This window comes from Poecilia formosa, unplaced genomic scaffold, assembly GCF_000485575.1.
Source record: "Poecilia formosa unplaced genomic scaffold, Poecilia_formosa-5.1.2 Scaffold3, whole genome shotgun sequence".
Lineage (NCBI taxonomy): Eukaryota > Metazoa > Chordata > Actinopteri > Cyprinodontiformes > Poeciliidae > Poecilia > Poecilia formosa.
In genome coordinates, this window is record NW_006799942.1 from 4,865,827 (window position 1) to 4,893,255 (window position 27,429).

General features: G+C 38.0%; 1 protein-coding gene across 1 annotated transcript; it reads left to right on the forward strand.

Moving 5' to 3' along the window:
- Positions 1 to 1,602: 1,602 nt before the first annotated feature.
- Positions 1,603 to 26,875, forward strand: hephl1b (hephaestin-like 1b). Its single transcript, XM_016673626.1, has 33 exons — positions 1,603 to 2,011; positions 4,133 to 4,377; positions 5,701 to 5,913; positions 6,140 to 6,331; positions 6,536 to 6,790; positions 8,178 to 8,346; positions 9,868 to 9,998; positions 10,106 to 10,237; positions 10,628 to 10,833; positions 11,009 to 11,153; positions 11,283 to 11,495; positions 11,760 to 11,976; positions 12,099 to 12,229; positions 12,309 to 12,434; positions 12,523 to 12,629; positions 12,722 to 12,956; positions 13,659 to 13,798; positions 13,933 to 14,054; positions 18,696 to 18,866; positions 20,385 to 20,515; positions 20,623 to 20,754; positions 21,145 to 21,350; positions 21,526 to 21,670; positions 21,800 to 22,012; positions 22,277 to 22,493; positions 22,616 to 22,746; positions 22,826 to 22,951; positions 23,040 to 23,146; positions 23,239 to 23,473; positions 24,176 to 24,315; positions 24,450 to 24,603; positions 24,701 to 24,721; positions 26,517 to 26,875. The coding sequence occupies exons 1-33, from the start codon at positions 1,839 to 1,841 to the stop codon at positions 26,600 to 26,602; spliced, it is 5,367 nt and encodes a 1,788-aa protein (XP_016529112.1). The 5' UTR covers positions 1,603 to 1,838; the 3' UTR covers positions 26,603 to 26,875.
- Positions 26,876 to 27,429: the final 554 nt, after the last annotated feature.

Below are 27,429 nucleotides of genomic sequence, written 5' to 3' on the forward strand. Positions count from 1 at the left end.
TCAATACTATGTGGAACTCAAAAATTAAGGTGTACACTAAATAATGTTTTAGCTACGTTGGTTTTATATTGTTGATGCTGCCATCGCTGTGTAAACCAATAAATTAAGTTATTAAATGTGTTTAGGTTAAAGAGAATATACTTGTAATTTTTAAAAAACATATTAGAACCTCTAAAATGATTTTAAGAAAGCAATATAAAGACAGACTGTGCTTCTGTGAGTGTGCACATTATTAGAAGTGTTTAAACACACTTCAAATACTTATGAATGTAATTTGGGGGAACTTCTTTATCATAAACTATTATATTTTCTTGTTTGATGACTTTATCTGTATTATTTTGTGGAATTCGTGGCATAATATGAGACATCCCCCAGGACATTCTGGTTTAACCCAGTGAAACAATGTGCTCCTTCAGTTTGTTTTGGACAAGAAGTGGCAACTCTACACCACTGAGAACAATAACACGACCAACGTGGTTTCCTGCCTTACTTACCCACTTTTCTTATGTGGTGACACACATGGCAGAGTGCAGAGCTAAATTAACAAAAACTTTTAGAGATAGTTTCACTGGAAAAACAAACAACTAGAAAACCTAAAAGAAAAATCTTGTATGACCAGAATCTGAGTGCCATAAAACGTGCTTTCTCTGGTTACTCTGGTAATAATTGGGCAGTAGGTCAGTTTGACCTGAAACACTTTTAGTGTGCGGCATTTTCCCAATGGTCCAAACTGAACATGTGTGTGTGTGGATGGGTATGTTGACATTTAAAATTTAAAATTTAATTAGAATTAACCTCTAGTATTCAATGTTCAGTTCTGACATTTGTGAAGGTGCCTACAGACATTAATTACTACTTTAAACAGTCAGGTACTAATGTTTACACAAAAATGTTTGTAAATGTAAGGAAGATTAAACTTTCCTATCAGCATCTCTTAACACATACCTCACATACAGTAATAAACAGAGACTATTTTGTTCAAATGACAGAATATGTTGTGCAAAATCTGCTACTTATCTGCTGTTATTACGGAATGCATCAAAAACTCACAACAAAGAGTCAATGGAAAATTTCAACATTGCTCATCTTAATGAAAGTATATATATATATATATATATATATATATATATGTGTGTGTGTGTGTGTGTGTGTGTGTGTTATTGCATGACTGAGTCAGAAGTCATGATAATGTTCTAATATCATGTATGACAAGGCTTATCTTATCTCAGCAATGGTTTGCGAATGCATATTCGTTTAATTATCTGATTTTCAATTGAATTTAGATCTCTGAGTATAGTTTCTCAGAGAAACCTTTGGTTATTATTATTTTCTTTGTTTTCAATTAACTGAGAAATGTCTATTTTAAAATATTAGTCATAAAGTGGTAAGTACTTGAAAATCTGTAAATTTACTGAGCTTGCATTTATAAAAAAAAAAAAAGTTTGAGAACCACTGCTGTATATTGGTAGCAATGTGAAAGAGAAGGCAAATAACAAGGTGCTTATTCATAGAAACAAAAACAAAAAAAAAACAGCTAACTGAGATTAGAGCTCTCTTGTGTGCTTGAGTCCGTAAAATTCATCGATTATCTTAATGTCTCTGCAGAGGAATTTAGTTATATTTTGACGTGCCAGAACGAGTGCTTGTTACGCCTGCCCATCTGGTACCAGAGGAGGCGGTCATATCACCGGGGCTCTCCGGCTGAATGGACTAACTGTTTTCATTTGCAGGGTTTCGTAAGTGCTGCTGCACCCTGGACGCACTTCAGTCTCTCTGCGGAGGTTTCACTTGTTCCTCGGAGCTTCCTTCCCGTCAGCGGACAGAGGTCACGTCCTAACATGGCTCGGAGATTCTGGCTCTTGCTAAGTAATTTGTTGTTTATTCTCTCGTTTGGCGCGGAAGGAGCATACAGCAGGGAGAGAATTTACTATATCGGGATCATAGAGGACGACTGGTCTTACGCACCAAGTGAAAAAAACCTCCTGAACGGCCAAAACATCGCAGATGACGAGTAAGTTTTTATGAGTTTATTCGGGCTTGTTGGAGAGGCGTTTTTAGTGGTGATCGTTACGTTTCCATCTTCATTCATTTGATCCCGTTCTGTGACCAGCCCACATGAGGTGTGAAAGTATACACATGTGCTTAATAATGAAGAGACAAGAAGAAACTGAAAATGAATGGAGAAAGGATTTGCTCTTTCTAGATGGAAAATATTCTGTTTCGGGTTATTAGAGCACGTTATCAAGGTGTGACGGAGCGTAGACCTCTGACCGTGGCTGGAGGTCTGACTGATTCCCGAAATGTTAACGGAGAAAAACGCGATGCTCTTCTGACGCATCAATGCACTTACTACGTGTTTTCACACCAGTCAGAACAGGAAAGAGAAGGTCTAAAAGTTAAGTTATGGTGACGCTATATATAAAGTGAGATGAAAAGGTGTTTGGTACCTCTCAATTTTATTTTATTTTTGCTTCAGAGCACAAAAGAAAGTTTTTTCTTTCAGACCAACTGTAGTTGAGTGAATACAGACGTATTTCAAAATCTCAAATTATGATTTTAAACTAAACCGGACACATGGCCCAGCGTGAAAAACAATGAATTACCCTCCAAATCTAACGGTGGCAGCTTCAAGGATTTTTGACCACTGGTGGCCTGTTTATGGTCATGCCACAGGATCTCAATCAGATGAAGTGCCTATTTTTGACTTTTTGACATTTCTAAGCAATTCCCAGATTAACTTGCTAATTTGCGTCATTTCATAGTTTGTATCATTATCACTTTTCAAGACCCAGTTCCAGACTTTCTGCAAAACTTTCACTTAGAGAGTGGAATATTCCATTATTAAAGGTCCATCACACCACTACCATGTTTGACTATCAGTATGATATGTTTTTTCTGAAATGTTATGTCAGTTTTATGTCAAATGTAATAGGACAGACACTTTCCAAAAAGTTTAATCTTTGTTTCATCTGTTCATACACCAAAAATACTTAAGGAATATCAAGAAGTATTGTGACAAATATAAGATGGATCTCACAGTTGTTTCTACTTTGGATCTCTCCTATGAATAATTTTTCTGCCTCAGGCATTAATGTCATATTCTTTTGTGACCCCCCTGGATGAGTTATCGCGGTGCTCTTGGCTTAATTTAGCCAATGCTATCAATTTGTGTCACTGTTTCTCATTACTTCTTGAATTTTTGTTTTGCTTCTTGAATTTCTTGCTGCTTTTTGAAATAAAAAAAAGGAACAAGAAACTGCTTTAACATGACACAAACTGACAACAATCTGCCTCATGTTGTTAGGCAGGTTGTATTTTACAGATTTTTTAAATATTTAACAGAGGATATTTCAACAGCTGATCTGACATTTAAAAACAAGCATCAGCAATTTCTTAAACAATAAATAAAAGTGAAGGAATAGGTTGTTGTGTACTTGAATGCAACAAAGAGCTTTTTAACATGCAGGATTTGTGGAAAAATATTTTGTTCTTATGTTCTTTCTTTTTCAGTTACTTATTTCTTGTAAAAAAAAATAAAAAATATTGGTCACAGTAAATCGAAGAGAATACTTTATTTTTTTTTTTTTCATAAAAAGCCAAACATTTAATTAATACTTCGCCTGAACATTGCCAGAGAAAACAGAAAAACATGAACAATTATAAAACACCTTATCACCACACAGACATGAAGTTTTTTTTATTGCACAACAAGCCAGAAAGCCCCGCAACCTTGCAAAAGATCAAAATAGAAGTTACAAGTATGCATTGTTCTTCTTTTCTGATTGCTGTAGTTTTGAGGTGGATACATAGTAGCCAAACTGCATTTGTCACAGGTTCAGAAATAGCTTATTATCCTTGAAAAACATGTAATCATAACAAAAACATCTCAAATTGTAGAGGATCTGGCCAGTTTTAAACTATGCTGCATAATTAGTCAAAATCAGCTTCTATAAGACCTACAATTCTTTCAACTACTTGAGTAAAATTTTACTATGTGCAACACAACGGAATTGGTTTCCTCTCCATGCAGAACAAATATATGTGTTCAACATGGCCTTATGGTCTGAGATGTATCTCTTTTGTATAGTTCCTCTATTTTACATGTAACTACTTCCTTCTCTTTCTATTTCAGACATGCATCTATTTTCCTGGAAAGAGGCAAAGACCGCATTGGCAGTACCTACAAGAAAGCAATGTACAGAGAGTACACAGACGCCACCTACAGCCACCTGGCGGCCAGGCCAGATTGGCTTGGTTTTCTGGGGCCCATATTGCGAGCTGAGCTTGATGATGTCATCATCATTCACCTAAAAAACTTTGCTAACAGGAGCTACTCCATACATCCCCATGGACTTTTCTACAAGAAGAACTCAGAAGGTAAAGTATCACACAGTGAACAAACTCACAGTTGGAGAGGAATCACAAGTTCTTATAAAGAACATCTGTTGGATAGCCATGTCTGAAAATGTGGAACATTAATTTACACTAAATATGTCAACTACAGTTGCTTATATACAGTACATATAAGCATTGTTGTCATGGTGTTATTTTAGAAAGTGAAAGTGTCTCTGCTCAGTTAGTTCTCCAGTATAAAATGACTGGGAAGCCCCGTTTTAAGCTCCATTACTCCCTGATCGTCACAGACTCTAGTGGAATGTGTTCAGTGGTCTCTTCCAGCTGCTACATTACACAAGAGTAAGATTACCCTGACAGCTCTGAGAGGCTTTAGTTTCTGTTGAGCATTTCCTGCTCTCCACCACCCCCTTTAATCACACCGCCATCCTGAGGAAGATTTTCTTTGAATCACAGTCAAAATACAAACCACTGATTTATGTTTTTATCTGCACGAAGCTTTTCTGTTAAATTTCTGCAGATATACCAAACTGAAACGGCTCAGGAACAGAAGAAGATGTGCTTGAAAGAGGAACTATAAAGGCTGTCATCTGATACATAAAACTAATACATTTAGTTATTAACCACTGTCATGTGAGGGCAATGCTTTTGGTTTAAGGTTCACCAGTGCAAAGTGCTTCAACTTCAAATGCACAGTGTGATTAAGCTTTTTGAGTGAGAAATATAGAGTAAGCAGTTACATTCATTCTATAAACTACAAAAACAGTTCTAAAATTTTGTAAAATGCACAGACATATCACAGTAGGAAGTTTTCCACTTTTGCCAAATTCATCCTCAGTTTGAGGAAATGCTGGAAAGATAATAACGTCATCTGTTCATTATTTTCTTGCTCTTGATCAGGAGAAGCGTTTGCTGCAAAGTCAGTTAATTAATACAGTTGGTTGTGAACTTTACTGCCTTGTTGCCCTGCTGGAATCAAGTTTGGATGTACTTAATCATCTTTTAATCCTTCTGTATGATTGAACTAAGATGACTATATGCTTCTGTAAAAACTGGATCTGTTGGATTTGTAGAATTTGTTGCAAATCAAAACTTTAAACCCATTAAATTCACTTAAAATTATTGCGCTCAAAAGATGGAATGCTTTTGAGGAATGCTATTTCATTAAGTTCTTGACCAATTTTAAGTAAAAAGACCACAAAATCACGTAAAGAAACTCAAGAGAACCTAAAGTAATCGAATGATGTGGTAAATCTGAGGAAGTGAAAGTATATCATTGCGCCTCTTCTGTAAAATTGATCTGAACGTGAATAATGAGAGCACTAATAATGGGCTTTGTTTTTTCAGGAGCTCTGTATCCAGACAAGACACCCAATGATTGGAAGGAGGATGACTCTGTCCCTCCAGGGTGCAGCTACACTTACCGTTGGGAGGTAAGACCGAGGTTTGTCCCCACAAACGATGACGCCAACTGCCTGACCTGGATCTATCACTCCCACATTGATACTCCAAAGGATATTGCTTCAGGCCTTATTGGACCTCTCATCACATGCAAGAAAGGTACAAAAAAGTATATGAAACATTGTCAGCTTCTCTGGAGAGTTTCATTGTGTATATACTATAGAAGAACTGCATTGTCCTTATCTGCACTATACATGTCTTTAATATTAAATTATCTGAACCCAGCATTGATTTGAAAAAAAATAATAATTGTAGGAGAAGTTCTCCAATTAAATAAAAATATCTGAAAAGACATTAAAGAAGAATCTGTTAATTGTTCTCTAAGGTATTCTAAAGAATCCTGGAAGACAGGTTTCCGAGTCGGCCCGCAAGGATGTCGATCAGGACATCTACTTGTTGTTCAGTGTGGTGGATGAAAACCTGAGCTGGTACCTGGAAGACAACATTAAGAGATGCTTGGAACCAGATCGGGTCTCTTTAGACAATGCAGAGTTTGAGGAGTCAAACTTGATGCATGGTGAGAACCTTTTTCCCCTTTTAAGACTGTCCTTATTTAAAACAAAAGAATACTTTTTACTGGTAAATTAGTTTTCCAATCGTAATCCTTTTCTGCTTCACTTTTGTGGAAAAGTTAATTGTAATAACACTAAATTCTGTAAATACACTAGTTTTTTTTTTTTTATTTGCTGTTCATTTAATTATGTTTTCTTTTGTACTACAGCTATAAACGGGTACACGTTTGGTAATCTGCCTGGTATTAAGCTCTGCCAGCACCGGCCTGTAGCCTGGCATTTATTTGGGATGGGTAACGAAGTGGACATCCACAGTGCTTTTTTCCATGGAAACACTCTGCTGGACCGAGGCCACCGCACTGACACAATCAGCCTGTTTCCAGCCACGTTCGCTACTGCTGCAATGGTCCCAAAAATGAGAGGAAAGTGGCTGCTGAGCTGCCAGGTTAACGACCACTTACAAGGTAGGACTACTTGCCCTTTAACCTTTGTTTCGCCTCTGCCCCCTATAACTGGCTGCCAAGAGTTGCTGACAGGGGAGAATGTGTGTCTGTAGGGTGCTGCTGTTTTGTGTTACCAGCATTCACATAGCAGAGTGGTGTGTTTCTGTCCAAATCGGGCCGTGATGTGTTTTATTGGTGTCCAAAGTCCTGTGAACCTCCGCCTCAAAGAATTGTACTCTCTCAAAATACAGCAAATACAGTTCCTTGAAAATGTTGTTCACATTTTTATGTCACTGTTTAGGAAAAACTATTTTTGTTTTGGGAGAGAGCGAGACACTGAATCAGTCAGAGAAATGCACATTTGTCTTTATATATTCTATTTAGAAAATCAGAGTAAGTTTTAGCGAGTGAGAAAAGATAGGAAGAGAGAAGAAGGAAGAAGTAGTGAAACTTAACACATAACAATGTTTTATATCTTATCAGTCACGTACACGGTGCCTTCGACCCGTCTCTCTCCTCTAGGGAGTTTCTCTCTGTTTCTCCCATCTCTGGCTAATCGGTATCTTTGTCCCTAAATCAAACCTGGTTAAGCAGGTTTAGGTTGGACAAAGAAGAAAAAACATCTTCACTGAAACCTCCGTTATCAGTTCCATAATTATAACACTTGCTCAGCAACCTCCATTATCAGTTCATTCTTCTCAGTAAATAAGCGAAAGTTTTATTTTCCAAGACATGACGGATCAAGATGATATGGAGAATGAGGTGTGAAGAATGCCATTACCATTTGTATTTACTCCGCTTTACTACTCTGTTACTCTTAAGGAAAAGCCAGTCTTGCAAGAAGAGCTTTAAATGGTGCAACAGAAAAGAGTCCCTTGGTAGTTCAGGAGGTGCTGCAAAAATCATCAGCGTGGGTGGAAAAAATGTGTCAAAACATGGGATTAAATGGTCATCCCATACTCCACCCAATCTGACTGAGCTTTAACTATTCTGCAAAGAACAAAGATTCAGTCTTATTTCCAAAGTAGGTAAAAGTACAGTGTTAATTACACCAAAATTGATTGGAAAGAACTGATTCAGGATGTCAGTTTTTTTATTTGAACATTTAAAACATTTAGACACGCATGTATTCTTTCTTTTACTTCACCAGTATGCACCAATATGTGCTTGTGTGTGACATTAGTTATGAAAAAAATACAGTGAATGTTTTGGTTGGATCATGACAAATTGTGAAAATGTTGAAAGTGCGTAAAATGTTTTGCAAGGCATTAATTGTTAAAGTCTATAAGTGGTGTTGGAATTGTTTAAATTTGTGGCAACAGTAACCCTTTTTGATGTTCATTTAAAGATAAGCAAGTTATTTTTGTAAACAAACTCATATTTTGTGCCTATTTGATTTTTTTCTCAGCTGGTATGCAGGCCTTCTACGAAGTGATGTCATGTGACTCTTCGTCTGGCAGCACAACAACACCTGGTGTTGTCAGGGATTTCTACCTGGCAGCAGAGGAAGTCCAGTGGAACTATGCCCCTTCAGAAAAGAATCTGATTAAAAACACATCGCTTACTGAAGAGGGCAGGTGAGTAATCATGCTTAGCATTGCCTCATGTGAGGTCTAGTGTAATGTTTTGAATAATCCAGAACCAAGGCCCTTTGGTGAGATTTGTGCTCTGAAAATGTGGACTTTCAGTGTAATGGCGTATGAGTTTTAAAGTGATTGAGCCAGAGTCCCGGCTCAATTCCAACAAATAATGAAAGGTCTGAACTTAAATGGCCCACATCTTGTCACGCTAACACCTCAAAGCATTTTACACTACAGCTATTCACAAATGCACACACCAGAATGGATTGACAGGTAACTTTCCAATTGTAAGACAACTAGACTTGTCATTGAGTCCCAACAACCAAAAGAAGAAACACCAAAGTAATCCAAACATCCCCAGGATATGAGTTGGGGACCGTCTACTGAGGGTGGAGACACCGCTGTTAACACTACTGGTATGAAAGGAGCAGAGGACGCTGTGAGAGATACAGGATTAAGAGTGGAAATCTTGGCCAGGTCCCCTGAGAGGAAACAGAGGCATTGATAGGATCTCCTTAGGAAGAGGTAGGAAAGGAAACTTAAGAAGCAACATCATCTGGAGGAGTGAAGAGGTTACCAGTCAACCCTAACCCAGGCAGGCTGTGGGAAGAATAGACCGGACTAGACTAAACCAGACTAGACTAGACTAGGATAGAATAGAATAGAATAGAATAGAATAGAATAGAATAGAATAGAATAGAATAGAATAGAATATCCTTTATTATCCCGCAGTAGGGAAATTCCAGAGCAACAGCAGCAAAGAGACAGGCAATTGAATCATCAAGATTCACACAATAATCTCAATAAATACGTCATTATTAAAAATGGTGTACTCCGATTCAAAGGCATGTCCAACTTAGTAGGATAATTTTAAAAATGTACAACATGTGCATGTGTATTTCAGCATTAAAAAAAACCAACAGGCTATTTACAAGAAGTGACAATGAAAACAACAGAGGAGTAAAAATAACAGCAGAATAACTGGGTAAATAAATCTATAAGTAAAAAGGAGCTAAAGGAGAAATAAACATTGCATGAGGGAAAAACACTAGTTTAATAGGAAGAGCAAGAATAACTAAGTTAAGCTTTTAGCTTATTCTAGCAGAACTAGCAGAAAAAACTGTGAACTAAGAGATCTTCCTTGCATAGAAATACAAACAGAAAAAAGCTGGCTAGCAGTTGTAAAAAAGTTTGATTGCTTTTTCACCTGGTAATATTTTACTTAAAAACTGCCAGTAGAGGTAGTAGAAGTAAGAAATGTCTGTTATGAAGTTTTCTCATTTTTATACTAATTTTGTTGGAAATGGCTTATTATATTTAATACATATGCTTCACTTGTTCTGGCTTTATATCATCCTATGAAAACTGACATCACATAGGAAGCATTGTCTGTCTGCATCTGGGCTCTGGTTTGTTCTGAGCTGATCATGTTTTGTTGAATCAAGTTTTCTGCGTCTGTCAGGAACAGAATAATGGATCTATTGATCTGGTTGTTTTCTGTTGTCCTTTCCTTTGTAGGGCATCAGAGGTGTTTTTTAGCCGAAATAACGGAGCAATCGGAGGTACCTATGTAAAAGTAATATACAAAGAGTACACAGACAATACCTTTACCCACATCAAAGCATCACCATCCCATCATGGACTCTTGGGTACTTGTTTTTCTCTCTGGCTTTTTCTCCAAATGTCTTGTTTAATGTTAAAGTTGCTCGTCTTGCAGCAGCCTGCTGTTAATTTCCTTTTTCAAACTTTTGGCCAGGTCCTGTTTTGAGGGCAGAGGAGGGAGATATTCTCAGAGTGACTTTCCAGAACAAGGCCAATAGAAGCTACAGCATTCATCCTCATGGACTCCACTATGAGAAACATTTCCAGGGAACCAGCTACGAAGATGGTGAGGAAGCGGTCAGTGACAATCCTGCTCACTGCCAACTTTAGAGGCTAAAAAATTACTGCTTCTGGAGGTTTTTCTTTCAGTCTGTCTTATGAAATGAAAAAAAAAAAACTTTGTTGTGCCTTTGTCAAAAAATATCTCCACTCTTTTTTAAAGTTAAAATTTTTTATTTTCACACTGTTTTGCTAATTTGTTCCAAATCACAGAGAAAGATTAGTTGGATTTACAAAAAATTCAAAACAATATTGACTCAGGGAATTAAGAAAATAATAAAAGAAAATAGTAACACTACTAAAAAAAATGTAAACTATATTTGAACTAACACAAAATATAATGAGTCTGTGGAGGTGTATTAATTGAACTTTCATTGCTTTGTCTATAATGTTTCAGGTTCTGACAATCCAGGGTCGCATGTTGACCCGGGTAAGGAATTTGTCTACACTTGGCGGGTGCTGGAAGGCCCGTCGTCGTCCGATTCTCCCTGTATTCCCTACCTGTACTACTCCGCCACTGATCCTGTCAAGGATACCAACTCCGGATTAGTTGGACCTCTGCTTGTGTGTAAACGAGGAGCGCTGGGGGAGAAAGGAATTCAGGTAGTGTTTTATAATCTCTTCGCACACACACTTTTCCCACGATAAGAGAATTCTACCTACTGTGTTATGTATCCTCTAATTATAGGTGCACTGCTACAACGCCATACATAAACACATGCTGTAATTTCTAAACGCCCTTCTGTTTCCTGAATTGTAAGTGTTTATTGTTTAACAGAAGGGTATTGACAAGGAGTTCTTCCTCCTCTTCTCTGTCATGGACGAAAACTTGAGCTGGTACTTGAATGAAAACATCAAGCTTTTCGGCACTGCTGAGACAGACGAAGAAGATGAGAATTTTGTGGAGAGCAACAAAATGCACGGTAATCAGTTTGTTTGAAAAAGGCTGCACAGTTTTCTCTTAATGAGTCTTTTGTGAATGGAGATCATAGTTCTATCTTTCGAGATCCAGGTTGTTCTCCCGCTAATTATTTTGTCCCTTTCTCTTTCAGCTATAAATGGACTCATGTATGGGAACCTTCCAGGGCTGGAAATGTGTGCCGGGGACAATGTCATGTGGTACACCTTTGGGCTCGGCACAGAGGCAGACATACATGGAGTGTATTTTGAGGGAAACACCTTCAAGAAACAAAGCACTACACGTGATACAGTCAGCCTGTTTCCCCACACCACTGCAGCTCTCTTCATGCAGCCAAATAATCATGGTTAGTCATGCATTCATTTTCTGCAACTGCAAAAGTATTATAAAATGTGATCTAAGGGAGGATAATGTTTGGACACCAACACCCAGTGGCTCTTTGGACCTTCCACAATAGTTGTTAATATTGCTGGCAAAAATAGCAAAGAACTAATTAAGACTTTTATACTTAGGCATAATAATAACAAATGCAGGATGGAGTTTTTCAGGTTTTGTCATTGAATCGTGATAGTAAAATTTGATGAAATAATTTGTTCATTGACCCTCTCAGGTCTGTTTGAGGTGGACTGCAGAACAACAGATCACTTCTCAGCTGGCATGAGGCACCTTTACAAAGTCAAACCTTGCAAGGGCAAAAGAACACATGCCCCACACTCTGACCCTACCAGGATTGTGAAGTATTATATCAGTGCAGAGGAAATTGAATGGGACTACTCACCTACAAGAGACTGGGAGCTGGAGAAACACAACACAAATCCAGAGGAGAGGTGTGTGAGTAAGGCAGGACGTCTGTCAGATGATGTGTCGACGTGTTGCACCTGGAGCCTGTAATTAGTGGTGGAACTTATTACTGTTTGTTGATGGAAGCTAATTGGTACATGTCTCCCAGTCCAGGCAACATATTTGTGGGTAAAGGGGAGAACAGGATTGGCTCCCGTTATAAGAAGGTAGCGTATCGTGAATACACAGACGAAACCTTCAAAACTCAGAAGGCACGCGAGGAACACTTGAGCATCTTGGGTGAGATTAGCACCTCCTTGCATCAGCATTGCTAAATAAACACAGAGAATGTCAAATAATATCTTTCTTCCATTTGTAGGTCCGATAATCCACGGAGAGGTGGGAGAGCAGATTCTGATTGTATTCAAAAACAAAGCCAGTCGGCCTTATTCCATCACACCACACGGAGTCAAGGCCAGCGGTTCACACACTGCGGTTCAACCTGGTGAGAATAAGGAAAACAAATCTGTATAACAGAAGCTGCTTTCTCTGGATTGACTTTATGGAGTTCATATATTCTATCTGTCCTTCAGGCCACATTGTTGAGTTGACTTGGGATATTCCTGTAAGCTCTGGCCCAACGATTTCAGATCCTAACTGCATTACCTATGCTTACTTCTCATCTGTTGACTACATCAAGGTACATCCCTCCTTACAGAAACATTAACTTATAAATACATAATTTGCAGTTTAATTTTCATGTAGCTAAAGCACTCGTGTGTCCATGCTCAGGATCTCTTCAGTGGTCTTCTTGGGCCCCTGGTGATATGCAGGCCTGGGACTCTGGGCCGTGGCGCGTTGGTCGACAGACAAAGGCAGGACATAGACAGGGAGTTTGCGCTGCTGTTTTTGGTGTATGATGAAAACCAGTCCTGGTACTTGGATGACAACATTAAGACATACCTTGGCGTTGATCCTGGAACATTTAAAAAAGACGAAGACTTTGAGGAGAGTAATTTGATGCACGGTACGAACAAAAGAGGGCAGTGTGGAAACTTTTACTTTTTAATTAAATGATTTGCAAACTTCAGTCACATATAAAACAGAGTGGAAATAAACAAGTGGAAATACTGTGTGGATGAGACGTGCCTTGAATATAACATTTGGGGACTTTGTCTCAGTTAGACTTACTTATGAAACATGGCAACATGGACTAGAAACATGGCAACATGGACTAAAAACATTTCCCTGTGGTCTTATGAGTCATATTCTGTCGGCACATCATGGTCACAGTGTCGTCCGCTTAAAAAAAATGACCATCTATTTTTGGCAAGCACGGACCGTTTAAGAGATCTCTGTGAGACGCTTTGCAGCAAATGACCTATATGGTCAAGACAATGCCAAAACAACATTCTGCACAAATTACAACAGCAGAAGCGTTTACATTTCCAGCGGTCCAGTGTGGTCATCCAGTCAAAGTAAATGTTACATCCTGAAACAAACAGCTTGAGAAATTTGGTAAAATCCTAAGATCAAAAAAAGAAAAATCTTGCACAAGTACAATAACAAGTCTATAAAAGATGGCGCAACAAAGTAGAAAACTACTCTTTTCCAGCTTACATCATTTATAGTCAAAACAGTGTAGTGTTATGGTAAAAAGGTTTAATTTTATGTTCAGATGGTTTCCCGTCACGGCTGGTTGTGTGATTTATAAATGTGTGTGTTACAGGAATAAATGGTAGACTGTATGGTAACCTCCGTGGACTGGTGATGAAGGAGAATGAGAGAGTCGACTGGTATCTGCTTGGCATGGGCAACGAAATAGACATGCACACAGTTCACTTTCATGCCGAAACCTTGATCTACAGGGTTTGTTCCAGGACACTCTCAGTTCCTCAGTTGTGTTATTTTGCATATTTGCTCTTCTTTGTTCCCTTTGCAGTACCTTATGGACTGATGTGTGTGCGTGTGTGTGTGTGTGTGCGTGTGTGTGTGTGTGTTAGATGGACCATGTGCATCGTGCAGATGTTTTCGATCTGTTCCCTGGGACGTTCCAGACTGTTGAGATGGTGGCGGCAAACCCAGGGACATGGCTGCTCCATTGTCACGTCTTTGACCACATCCATTCAGGCATGGAGACCACTTACATCATAAGAGGTTTGTATTTAAGGCATTCTGTTTGTGCCGCTTATTAAACATACACATATTCAAGCTGTTGAACTGTCCCTCCTACATTTGCTATGTGTCTTTACAGCAACAGAGAGCCACTTGCCAGGTGAGCAAATTATAGAAGGATTTTTTTTATATACATTCAGTAGAAAATGAATCTCAGTGCAAGTGCTGTCCTGCTTTGTAGAAGGAGTTTAGAAAGTTTGCTTTGAGTAAATAATGAGCTGCCGCACCCTCTACATTTGTTAAGGCATGAGGGACCTCTGGTAAAATAAAAAAAATAAAAAAATGTAAAAATATGCAGCTTTGTAATTTAACACAAAAAAATTTCGGAAAAACTTTTTGAGAGGGCTAAACTGTCATGTGGGTCAGATTACAGTGCCAGTGCCATTCTCTCTTGTAAATAGGAAAGTATTGAATTGCATACCGTAATATGGGATAGTCGGAGTATACTCAGAGAGGGATCTTTGAATATTTGTTTAAGTAATCTTTTCTACACTTTTCTCTTCAGAACAAACAGCGAATTTTATATAAGATTTAGGTCTTGGAACTGAGATAGACAGAGGAAGTTTCATTTTATGTTTGTTGAACTATTTCCCTATTCTTGTTTTTGGATTAGTTCAAACGTAGGCCTTCTTCTGGACTTGTTTGCCAAAGTTTCAGTTGTATTATTGAAGCAGATATGAATAAATTGTGTGGAAATAGCTACCTTCTTGTGGCCATCCCCCTAAGTTGGGAAATTCAAAACACAGTCGGTTCATTTGAATGACATATGTCCCCTTTTTTTCGTTTCACTGTAGTGAGTGTGAAAGAGAAATGTGCCTCTATATACAGTACAAAATTTCATCCCATTGAAACAAATTTTAAGATTACCAAGCGTTCCAACCACTGCAGGATCGTTGTCGTTAATTTGGACACATTTAAGCATGCATTCTCCTAAAACCAAGTAAAAATTAGACAGAAAGGGAGTGCTAATAAGTGTTGAATGAAGGAGTTTATGAAAAAAAACACTTATTTTCTTTCTATAAGGGAAGCTAAAGATTAGGGTAATCAAAAGAAGGCCTTCCAGCCTTTTGTTTTAAGTGCTGTCTATTCCATTTCCTATCATAAACTATTAGTTATGTTCATTTTCTTTTAAAATCTAAATCTAACAAAGGTGAGAGCAATGTTAGGCTTAATGATAGCTTCATTTGTTTTAGAAATATGAACTATTTGAAACAAAGCATTCATAACTATGCCACACAAAACACCCTAAGTAATCCACGCCAAGGGGCTAAAAATAGAAAACAGAAAATGAGAATATAATTGAAGCCTAGAACGTAGACAGTTGTAATTATAAGATAGGATTATTTATTTGTCTCCGATGGGAGAAATTTGTCTGGGAAGAGGGAACAAGGCTGCAGCAAAGACAGAACAATACTGTAAACAATACTGTTGCTTTTCTGATTGCCCCAAAGGAAATAGGAAAAGTTTACACACTTATGTGATTATGCCCCTATTTTCTAATAGTTATTTACAACAGTCCAATGTAGTGTGAAATAAAACAAACTTTAGTATATTTAAACACTAAGGTATTCTTTAGCTACTGTCACTATTTTATATTCAGCCTGGTAGAAGATCGCCGCTCATTTAACTCTATCCAGCAGCAGTTGGAGAGTGGTGCAGGTTGCAGTGTTATGCAAAGCAATTGGAATGTTTTTCACAATCTGATTCTGTTTGGTTAGCGTTAAGTAAAGGAACATTTTATCATCTGGGTCAGGTAACCCTGTGGCGCTGACAGTACGCGTGCAGTCGTGTTCATGAACATATTAAAAAGGAATATTTAGAAAAAGCATTTCTGGAGTTACTTTAAGCTTGTTCCTTGTGTGGTCAGAGAACTAACTTTCTTGTGTTCCTCACAGCTGCAGCACCAGAACACAAAGTCAGTTTCAAGACGCTGCTGTTCGCATCTGGATTTAGTCTACTAGCAAGAAGAATGTATAGATGAGGGACAGATGATTGTATGTGTGTAAGCACAATTACGGTCAATGATGCACCTTTCTTTTGATTACCTAATGTAATCCAAACTATGTAAGATAATACGCAATAGATTGTATTGTGTTTGTTATGTCAACCACTGGATGGTCATGCCTACTTCAATGACTTGATGGTATTTTTGAATTGTGCACTGTCAATCTATTATTAAAAAAAAAAAAGAGAGAGATGTTGAACCAAATATTTTAAGTTGGTTTTGAATGTATGGTTAAATCTATTTCTTCGAGCTGTTTTGTGTTCTCTCGATTTGTTTTTGACGAGAAGCAAGACAACTGTTTTTTTTTTTTCTTTTCTTACTTTTCTGCATGTGAGCATCTCTTACTACCACAAGGTGGTGATCATTCATGCATCCATTCAGTCTGGAAACAAACGGAAAGCTATACAAAGAGCAGGTCGTCAAGTCTTTTTGCAGTCAACAGAGTCTGCGTCACTGTTCAAAGATTTATGGATTTTTTTTTTTTATGGAGACTAGCATGATGTAAAATGGTGTGAAGGTTGTAGATTTTGTGAAATGATGTTGAGTCCACCAGATGGATTCAGTCCATTAGCAAGAGCTTAGTTTTTCATGGTAAGTTTAGTTTAAATGGGGAACAAGAAAGCAGTGGTGTAGTTTAAGTCAAACTTCATTCAAACCATTTATTGTTTTTTCATAAGGTGGATTTTGTTTCTGATTTAGTTATTAACTGACATTACATTTTAACCTTGGTAAAGTGCTCATATTTTTGGTTACACAGCGACTGTTTGTGGGTCTGGTGGACCCGCTGCATTTTGCTGTCGAAATTCAGCACAAAATAAACGTCTTACTTTAAAATACAAAAAACATTTTCACTTCAATTACATCAATATGAACTGAAAAGATTTTTTGATTTTTGCCTTTAAACTTTAAAAGAAAACATTAGAAGAAAGAAAATTATTTCTCGTTCATGTTGCTCTTTGACAAAAACATTAAAATTTAAAAAAAAGGACCAAATTTATTTTCAATATGTTTATCTTATAACACAAGAATCAAATGGCTGAATTCCCCCCATGCTTTGAACGCAAGGGGAAAGAGAAAAATGACAGCAAATTTTGAGCTGACCAGTAATTTTAAATACAGTAGATTGTGCCCATTTGTGTCAAAGGGTCTTGGCAACTTAAGGAAAATATCAGCACAGCAGTTATTTACAAATCTACTGGCAAAAAATGGAATTAATCAGTTTTACAAAAGTGATTATAGTGTGTTTTCTAAGTCTTAATGTTGCTCAAAAATAATACATTTTTCCTCAAGAAATCCATTAGTTGGTCACATAACATTTTCAAACAGGCCTGTAGTTATTTGTATTTGTGGCAGATGGATTTCCAGATGCCAGACATCTTATTGTTCAAAACAATAAGGCTGAAAATATGTGACAGATTCTGGAAAAATTTACAATATTTCACAGCTTGTTTGAGAAAATAAAGATTGAGGGGATCTGAACTTGGAGATCTGTCTGCATATAACAGCTTTATGGCTCCATGGAGCCCACAGAGCCTGAAAGCTGGGAAAAACCAGTGCCTTGAAATTTTAAAACTGAATTTTCTTTTATTACAAATCAGAACTTTTACAAAATGAAATCCCCACATCCCTCCTCTGGTATCTTCCCCAATGAACCAGATATATCATGAGATGGATACACCCTATGAAGTAAAAATTATGCACTGTTGGTTAATTCTAATTGTGGTCTATTTGTGTATGCAGGGTGTGTGATAAGACTGAGTAATTATTAAGCCTCTCATGGGCTCTCACAGTAACAGCTCTCGGAGACGGTCCATCATCATTTCCTAAATCACAAATCCAGGATGTGATAGAGGAGTGTTTCTTTACCTTTCAATCTAACAGTTTGACCTGTGTACCAGCAGAAATTAGCATATCAGTGTTTATGTCCCTGTGATTGCTGATGCTCACTCAGTGATTGATTTGCATATTGATCACATCAGATCCAGAGTCCACTGCAAGTCAAGACAAACACGTCCCAAACTGAAAAACAACTTTTAACCATCATGTATTTGTAACCCTTCAAACTTTTGTGCAATTCATTTAAATTTCTATATCTTTATGCATGAATATTAATGTATGCATGCTTATGAAGAATTACTGATGACTGTTTTATATATTTTTTAGTCGCAAAACGGGTCAACATGAGTAAGCCTAGTGTTCAGCATCCAAGAATGTGTTTATTGCATAAATTAATAAAATAAACTATATAAAACAGCTTCTGAGTCTTTGATCTTCAAAACGTGGGCATCATCCTGTGGCCCANCATGTATTCTTTCTTTTACTTCACCAGTATGCACCAATATGTGCTTGTGTGTGACATTAGTTATGAAAAAAATACAGTGAATGTTTTGGTTGGATCATGACAAATTGTGAAAATGTTGAAAGTGCGTAAAATGTTTTGCAAGGCATTAATTGTTAAAGTCTATAAGTGGTGTTGGAATTGTTTAAATTTGTGGCAACAGTAACCCTTTTTGATGTTCATTTAAAGATAAGCAAGTTATTTTTGTAAACAAACTCATATTTTGTGCCTATTTGATTTTTTTTCTCAGCTGGTATGCAGGCCTTCTACGAAGTGATGTCATGTGACTCTTCGTCTGGCAGCACAACAACACCTGGTGTTGTCAGGAATTTCTACCTGGCAGCAGAGGAAGTCCAGTGGAACTATGCCCCCTCAGAAAAGAATCTGATTAAAAACACATCGCTTACTGAAGAGGGCAGGTGAGTAATCATGCTTAGCATTGCCTCATGTGAGGTCTAGTGTAATGTTTTGAATAATCCAGAACCAAGGCCCTTTGGTGAGATTTGTGCTCTGAAAATGTGGACTTTCAGTGTAATGGCGTATGAGTTTTAAAGTGATTGAGCCAGAGTCCCGGCTCAATTCCAACAAATAATGAAAGGTCTGAACTTAAATGGCCCACATCTTGTCACGCTAACACCTCAAAGCATTTTACACTACAGCTATTCACAAATGCACACACCAGAATGGATTGACAGGTAACTTTCCAATTGTAAGACAACTAGACTTGTCATTGAGTCACAACAACCAACAAAAGAAACACCAAAGTAATCCAAACATCCCCAGGATATGAGTTGGGGACCGTCTACTGAGGGTGGAGATACCGCTGTTAACACTGGCATGAAAGGAGCAGAGGACGCTGTGAGAGATACAGGATTAAGAGTGGAAATCTTGGCCAGGTCCCCTGAGAGGAAACAGAGGCATTGATAGGATCTCCTTAGGAAGAGGTAGGAAAGGAAACTTAAGAAGCAACATCATCTGGAGGAGTGAAGAGGTTACCAGTCAACCCTAACCCAGGCAGGCTGTGGGAAGAATAGACCGGACTAGACTAAACCAGACTAGACTAGACTAGGATAGAATAGAATAGAATAGAATAGAATAGAATAGAATAGAATAGAATAGAATAGAATAGAATATCCTTTATTATCCCGCAGTAGGGAAATTCCAGAGCAACAGCAGCAAAGAGACAGGCAATTGAATCATCAAGATTCACACAATAATCTCAATAAATACGTCATTATTAAAAATGGTGTACTCCAATTCAAAGGCATGTCCAACTTAGTAGGATAATTTTAAAAATGTACAACATGTGCATGTGTATTTCAGCATTAAAAAAAACCAACAGGCTATTTACAAGAAGTGACAATGAAAACAACAGAGGAGTAAAAATAACAGCAGAATAACTGGGTAAATAAATCTATAAGTAAAAAGGAGCTAAAGGAGAAATAAACATTGCATGAGGGAAAAACACTAGTTTAATAGGAAGAGCAAGAATAACTAAGTTAAGCTTTTAGCTTATTCTAGCAGAACTAGCAGAAAAAACTGTGAACTAAGAGATCTTCCTTGCATAGAAATACAAACAGAAAAAAGCTGGCTAGCAGTTGTAAAAAAGTTTGATTGCTTTTTCACCTGGTAATATTTTACTTAAAAACTGCCAGTAGAGGTAGTAGAAGTAAGAAATGTCTGTTATGAAGTTTTCTCATTTTTATACTAATTTTGTTGGAAATGGCTTATTATATTTAATACATATGCTTCACTTGTTCTGGCTTTATATCATCCTATGAAAACTGACATCACATAGGAAGCATTGTCTGTCTGCATCTGGGCTCTGGTTTGTTCTGAGCTGATCATGTTTTGTTGAATCAAGTTTTCTGCGTCTGTCAGGAACAGAATAATGGATCTATTGATCTGGTTGTTTTCTGTTGTCCTTTCCTTTGTAGGGCATCAGAGGTGTTTTTTAGCCGAAATAACGGAGCAATCGGAGGTACCTATGTAAAAGTAATATACAAAGAGTACACAGACAATACCTTTACCCACATCAAAGCATCACCATCCCATCATGGACTCTTGGGTACTTGTTTTTCTCTCTGGCTTTTTCTCCAAATGTCTTGTTTAATGTTAAAGTTGCTCGTCTTGCAGCAGCCTGCTGTTAATTTCCTTTTTCAAACTTTTGGCCAGGTCCTGTTTTGAGGGCAGAGGAGGGAGATATTCTCAGAGTGACTTTCCAGAACAAGGCCAATAGAAGCTACAGCATTCATCCTCATGGACTCCACTATGAGAAACATTTCCAGGGAACCAGCTACGAAGATGGTGAGGAAGCGGTCAGTGACAATCCTGCTCACTGCCAACTTTAGAGGCTAAAAAATTACTGCTTCTGGAGGTTTTTCTTTCAGTCTGTCTTATGAAATGAAAAAAAAAAAACTTTGTTGTGCCTTTGTCAAAAAATATCTCCACTCTTTTTTAAAGTTAAAATTTTTTATTTTCACACTGTTTTGCTAATTTGTTCCAAATCACAGAGAAAGATTAGTTGGATTTACAAAAAATTCAAAACAATATTGACTCAGGGAATTAAGAAAATAATAAAAGAAAATAGTAACACTACTAAAAAAAATGTAAACTATATTTGAACTAACACAAAATATAATGAGTCTGTGGAGGTGTATTAATTGAACTTTCATTGCTTTGTCTATAATGTTTCAGGTTCTGACAATCCAGGGTCGCATGTTGACCCGGGTAAGGAATTTGTCTACACTTGGCGGGTGCTGGAAGGCCCGTCGTCGTCCGATTCTCCCTGTATTCCCTACCTGTACTACTCCGCCACTGATCCTGTCAAGGATACCAACTCCGGATTAGTTGGACCTCTGCTTGTGTGTAAACGAGGAGCGCTGGGGGAGAAAGGAATTCAGGTAGTGTTTTATAATCTCTTCGCACACACACTTTTCCCACGATAAGAGAATTCTACCTACTGTGTTATGTATCCTCTAATTATAGGTGCACTGCTACAACGCCATACATAAACACATGCTGTAATTTCTAAACGCCCTTCTGTTTCCTGAATTGTAAGTGTTTATTGTTTAACAGAAGGGTATTGACAAGGAGTTCTTCCTCCTCTTCTCTGTCATGGACGAAAACTTGAGCTGGTACTTGAATGAAAACATCAAGCTTTTCGGCACTGCTGAGACAGACGAAGAAGATGAGAATTTTGTGGAGAGCAACAAAATGCACGGTAATCAGTTTGTTTGAAAAAGGCTGCACAGTTTTCTCTTAATGAGTCTTTTGTGAATGGAGATCATAGTTCTATCTTTCGAGATCCAGGTTGTTCTCCCGCTAATTATTTTGTCCCTTTCTCTTTCAGCTATAAATGGACTCATGTATGGGAACCTTCCAGGGCTGGAAATGTGTGCCGGGGACAATGTCATGTGGTACACCTTTGGGCTCGGCACAGAGGCAGACATACATGGAGTGTATTTTGAGGGAAACACCTTCAAGAAACAAAGCACTACACGTGATACAGTCAGCCTGTTTCCCCACACCACTGCAGCTCTCTTCATGCAGCCAAATAATCATGGTTAGTCATGCATTCATTTTCTGCAACTGCAAAAGTATTATAAAATGTGATCTAAGGGAGGATAATGTTTGGACACCAACACCCAGTGGCTCTTTGGACCTTCCACAATAGTTGTTAATATTGCTGGCAAAAATAGCAAAGAACTAATTAAGACTTTTATACTTAGGCATAATAATAACAAATGCAGGATGGAGTTTTTCAGGTTTTGTCATTGAATCGTGATAGTAAAATTTGATGAAATAATTTGTTCATTGACCCTCTCAGGTCTGTTTGAGGTGGACTGCAGAACAACAGATCACTTCTCAGCTGGCATGAGGCACCTTTACAAAGTCAAACCTTGCAAGGGCAAAAGAACACATGCCCCACACTCTGACCCTACCAGGATTGTGAAGTATTATATCAGTGCAGAGGAAATTGAATGGGACTACTCACCTACAAGAGACTGGGAGCTGGAGAAACACAACACAAATCCAGAGGAGAGGTGTGTGAGTAAGGCAGGACGTCTGTCAGATGATGTGTCGACGTGTTGCACCTGGAGCCTGTAATTAGTGGTGGAACTTATTACTGTTTGTTGATGGAAGCTAATTGGTACATGTCTCCCAGTCCAGGCAACATATTTGTGGGTAAAGGGGAGAACAGGATTGGCTCCCGTTATAAGAAGGTAGCGTATCGTGAATACACAGACGAAACCTTCAAAACTCAGAAGGCACGCGAGGAACACTTGAGCATCTTGGGTGAGATTAGCACCTCCTTGCATCAGCATTGCTAAATAAACACAGAGAATGTCAAATAATATCTTTCTTCCATTTGTAGGTCCGATAATCCACGGAGAGGTGGGAGAGCAGATTCTGATTGTATTCAAAAACAAAGCCAGTCGGCCTTATTCCATCACACCACACGGAGTCAAGGCCAGCGGTTCACACACTGCGGTTCAACCTGGTGAGAATAAGGAAAACAAATCTGTATAACAGAAGCTGCTTTCTCTGGATTGACTTTATGGAGTTCATATATTCTATCTGTCCTTCAGGCCACATTGTTGAGTTGACTTGGGATATTCCTGTAAGCTCTGGCCCAACGATTTCAGATCCTAACTGCATTACCTATGCTTACTTCTCATCTGTTGACTACATCAAGGTACATCCCTCCTTACAGAAACATTAACTTATAAATACATAATTTGCAGTTTAATTTTCATGTAGCTAAAGCACTCGTGTGTCCATGCTCAGGATCTCTTCAGTGGTCTTCTTGGGCCCCTGGTGATATGCAGGCCTGGGACTCTGGGCCGTGGCGCGTTGGTCGACAGACAAAGGCAGGACATAGACAGGGAGTTTGCGCTGCTGTTTTTGGTGTATGATGAAAACCAGTCCTGGTACTTGGATGACAACATTAAGACATACCTTGGCGTTGATCCTGGAACATTTAAAAAAGACGAAGACTTTGAGGAGAGTAATTTGATGCACGGTACGAACAAAAGAGGGCAGTGTGGAAACTTTTACTTTTTAATTAAATGATTTGCAAACTTCAGTCACATATAAAACAGAGTGGAAATAAACAAGTGGAAATACTGTGTGGATGAGACGTGCCTTGAATATAACATTTGGGGACTTTGTCTCAGTTAGACTTACTTATGAAACATGGCAACATGGACTAGAAACATGGCAACATGGACTAAAAACATTTCCCTGTGGTCTTATGAGTCATATTCTGTCGGCACATCATGGTCACAGTGTCGTCCGCTTAAAAAAAATGACCATCTATTTTTGGCAAGCACGGACCGTTTAAGAGATCTCTGTGAGACGCTTTGCAGCAAATGACCTATATGGTCAAGACAATGCCAAAACAACATTCTGCACAAATTACAACAGCAGAAGCGTTTACATTTCCAGCGGTCCAGTGTGGTCATCCAGTCAAAGTAAATGTTACATCCTGAAACAAACAGCTTGAGAAATTTGGTAAAATCCTAAGATCAAAAAAAGAAAAATCTTGCACAAGTACAATAACAAGTCTATAAAAGATGGCGCAACAAAGTAGAAAACTACTCTTTTCCAGCTTACATCATTTATAGTCAAAACAGTGTAGTGTTATGGTAAAAAGGTTTAATTTTATGTTCAGATGGTTTCCCGTCACGGCTGGTTGTGTGATTTATAAATGTGTGTGTTACAGGAATAAATGGTAGACTGTATGGTAACCTCCGTGGACTGGTGATGAAGGAGAATGAGAGAGTCGACTGGTATCTGCTTGGCATGGGCAACGAAATAGACATGCACACAGTTCACTTTCATGCCGAAACCTTGATCTACAGGGTTTGTTCCAGGACACTCTCAGTTCCTCAGTTGTGTTATTTTGCATATTTGCTCTTCTTTGTTCCCTTTGCAGTACCTTATGGACTGATGTGTGTGCGTGTGTGTGTGTGTGTGCGTGTGTGTGTGTGTGTTAGATGGACCATGTGCATCGTGCAGATGTTTTCGATCTGTTCCCTGGGACGTTCCAGACTGTTGAGATGGTGGCGGCAAACCCAGGGACATGGCTGCTCCATTGTCACGTCTTTGACCACATCCATTCAGGCATGGAGACCACTTACATCATAAGAGGTTTGTATTTAAGGCATTCTGTTTGTGCCGCTTATTAAACATACACATATTCAAGCTGTTGAACTGTCCCTCCTACATTTGCTATGTGTCTTTACAGCAACAGAGAGCCACTTGCCAGGTGAGCAAATTATAGAAGGATTTTTTTTATATACATTCAGTAGAAAATGAATCTCAGTGCAAGTGCTGTCCTGCTTTGTAGAAGGAGTTTAGAAAGTTTGCTTTGAGTAAATAATGAGCTGCCGCACCCTCTACATTTGTTAAGGCATGAGGGACCTCTGGTAAAATAAAAAAAATAAAAAAATGTAAAAATATGCAGCTTTGTAATTTAACACAAAAAAATTTCGGAAAAACTTTTTGAGAGGGCTAAACTGTCATGTGGGTCAGATTACAGTGCCAGTGCCATTCTCTCTTGTAAATAGGAAAGTATTGAATTGCATACCGTAATATGGGATAGTCGGAGTATACTCAGAGAGGGATCTTTGAATATTTGTTTAAGTAATCTTTTCTACACTTTTCTCTTCAGAACAAACAGCGAATTTTATATAAGATTTAGGTCTTGGAACTGAGATAGACAGAGGAAGTTTCATTTTATGTTTGTTGAACTATTTCCCTATTCTTGTTTTTGGATTAGTTCAAACGTAGGCCTTCTTCTGGACTTGTTTGCCAAAGTTTCAGTTGTATTATTGAAGCAGATATGAATAAATTGTGTGGAAATAGCTACCTTCTTGTGGCCATCCCCCTAAGTTGGGAAATTCAAAACACAGTCGGTTCATTTGAATGACATATGTCCCCTTTTTTTCGTTTCACTGTAGTGAGTGTGAAAGAGAAATGTGCCTCTATATACAGTACAAAATTTCATCCCATTGAAACAAATTTTAAGATTACCAAGCGTTCCAACCACTGCAGGATCGTTGTCGTTAATTTGGACACATTTAAGCATGCATTCTCCTAAAACCAAGTAAAAATTAGACAGAAAGGGAGTGCTAATAAGTGTTGAATGAAGGAGTTTATGAAAAAAAACACTTATTTTCTTTCTATAAGGGAAGCTAAAGATTAGGGTAATCAAAAGAAGGCCTTCCAGCCTTTTGTTTTAAGTGCTGTCTATTCCATTTCCTATCATAAACTATTAGTTATGTTCATTTTCTTTTAAAATCTAAATCTAACAAAGGTGAGAGCAATGTTAGGCTTAATGATAGCTTCATTTGTTTTAGAAATATGAACTATTTGAAACAAAGCATTCATAACTATGCCACACAAAACACCCTAAGTAATCCACGCCAAGGGGCTAAAAATAGAAAACAGAAAATGAGAATATAATTGAAGCCTAGAACGTAGACAGTTGTAATTATAAGATAGGATTATTTATTTGTCTCCGATGGGAGAAATTTGTCTGGGAAGAGGGAACAAGGCTGCAGCAAAGACAGAACAATACTGTAAACAATACTGTTGCTTTTCTGATTGCCCCAAAGGAAATAGGAAAAGTTTACACACTTATGTGATTATGCCCCTATTTTCTAATAGTTATTTACAACAGTCCAATGTAGTGTGAAATAAAACAAACTTTAGTATATTTAAACACTAAGGTATTCTTTAGCTACTGTCACTATTTTATATTCAGCCTGGTAGAAGATCGCCGCTCATTTAACTCTATCCAGCAGCAGTTGGAGAGTGGTGCAGGTTGCAGTGTTATGCAAAGCAATTGGAATGTTTTTCACAATCTGATTCTGTTTGGTTAGCGTTAAGTAAAGGAACATTTTATCATCTGGGTCAGGTAACCCTGTGGCGCTGACAGTACGCGTGCAGTCGTGTTCATGAACATATTAAAAAGGAATATTTAGAAAAAGCATTTCTGGAGTTACTTTAAGCTTGTTCCTTGTGTGGTCAGAGAACTAACTTTCTTGTGTTCCTCACAGCTGCAGCACCAGAACACAAAGTCAGTTTCAAGACGCTGCTGTTCGCATCTGGATTTAGTCTACTAGCAAGAAGAATGTATAGATGAGGGACAGATGATTGTATGTGTGTAAGCACAATTACGGTCAATGATGCACCTTTCTTTTGATTACCTAATGTAATCCAAACTATGTAAGATAATACGCAATAGATTGTATTGTGTTTGTTATGTCAACCACTGGATGGTCATGCCTACTTCAATGACTTGATGGTATTTTTGAATTGTGCACTGTCAATCTATTATTAAAAAAAAAAAAGAGAGAGATGTTGAACCAAATATTTTAAGTTGGTTTTGAATGTATGGTTAAATCTATTTCTTCGAGCTGTTTTGTGTTCTCTCGATTTGTTTTTGACGAGAAGCAAGACAACTGTTTTTTTTTTTTCTTTTCTTACTTTTCTGCATGTGAGCATCTCTTACTACCACAAGGTGGTGATCATTCATGCATCCATTCAGTCTGGAAACAAACGGAAAGCTATACAAAGAGCAGGTCGTCAAGTCTTTTTGCAGTCAACAGAGTCTGCATCACTGTTCAAAGATTTATGGATTTTTTTTTTTTATGGAGACTAGCATGATGTAAAATGGTGTGAAGGTTGTAGATTTTGTGAAATGATGTTGAGTTCACCAGATGGATTCAGTCCATTAGCAAGAGCTTAGTTTTTCATGGTAAGTTTAGTTTAAATGGGGAACAAGAAAGCAGTGGTGAAGTTTAAGTCAAACTTCATTCAAACCATTTATTGTTTTTTCATAAGGTGGATTTTGTTTCTGATTTAGTTATTAACTGACATTACATTTTAACCTTGGTAAAGTGCTCATATTTTTGGTTACACAGCGACTGTTTGTGGGTCTGGTGGACCCGCTGCATTTTGCTGTCGAAA

Coding starts and splice junctions, on each gene's coding strand:
- hephl1b (XM_016673626.1), top strand. CDS start 1,839: ATGGCTCGGAGATTCTGGCTCTTGCTAAGTAATTTGTTGTTTATTCTC. Junction 22,747..22,825: donor GGAACACTTGAGCATCTTGG/GTGAGATTAGCA, acceptor TTCCATTTGTAG/GTCCGATAATCCACGGAGAG. Junction 24,722..26,516: donor AACAGAGAGCCACTTGCCAG/GTGAGCAAATTA, acceptor TGTTCCTCACAG/CTGCAGCACCAGAACACAAA.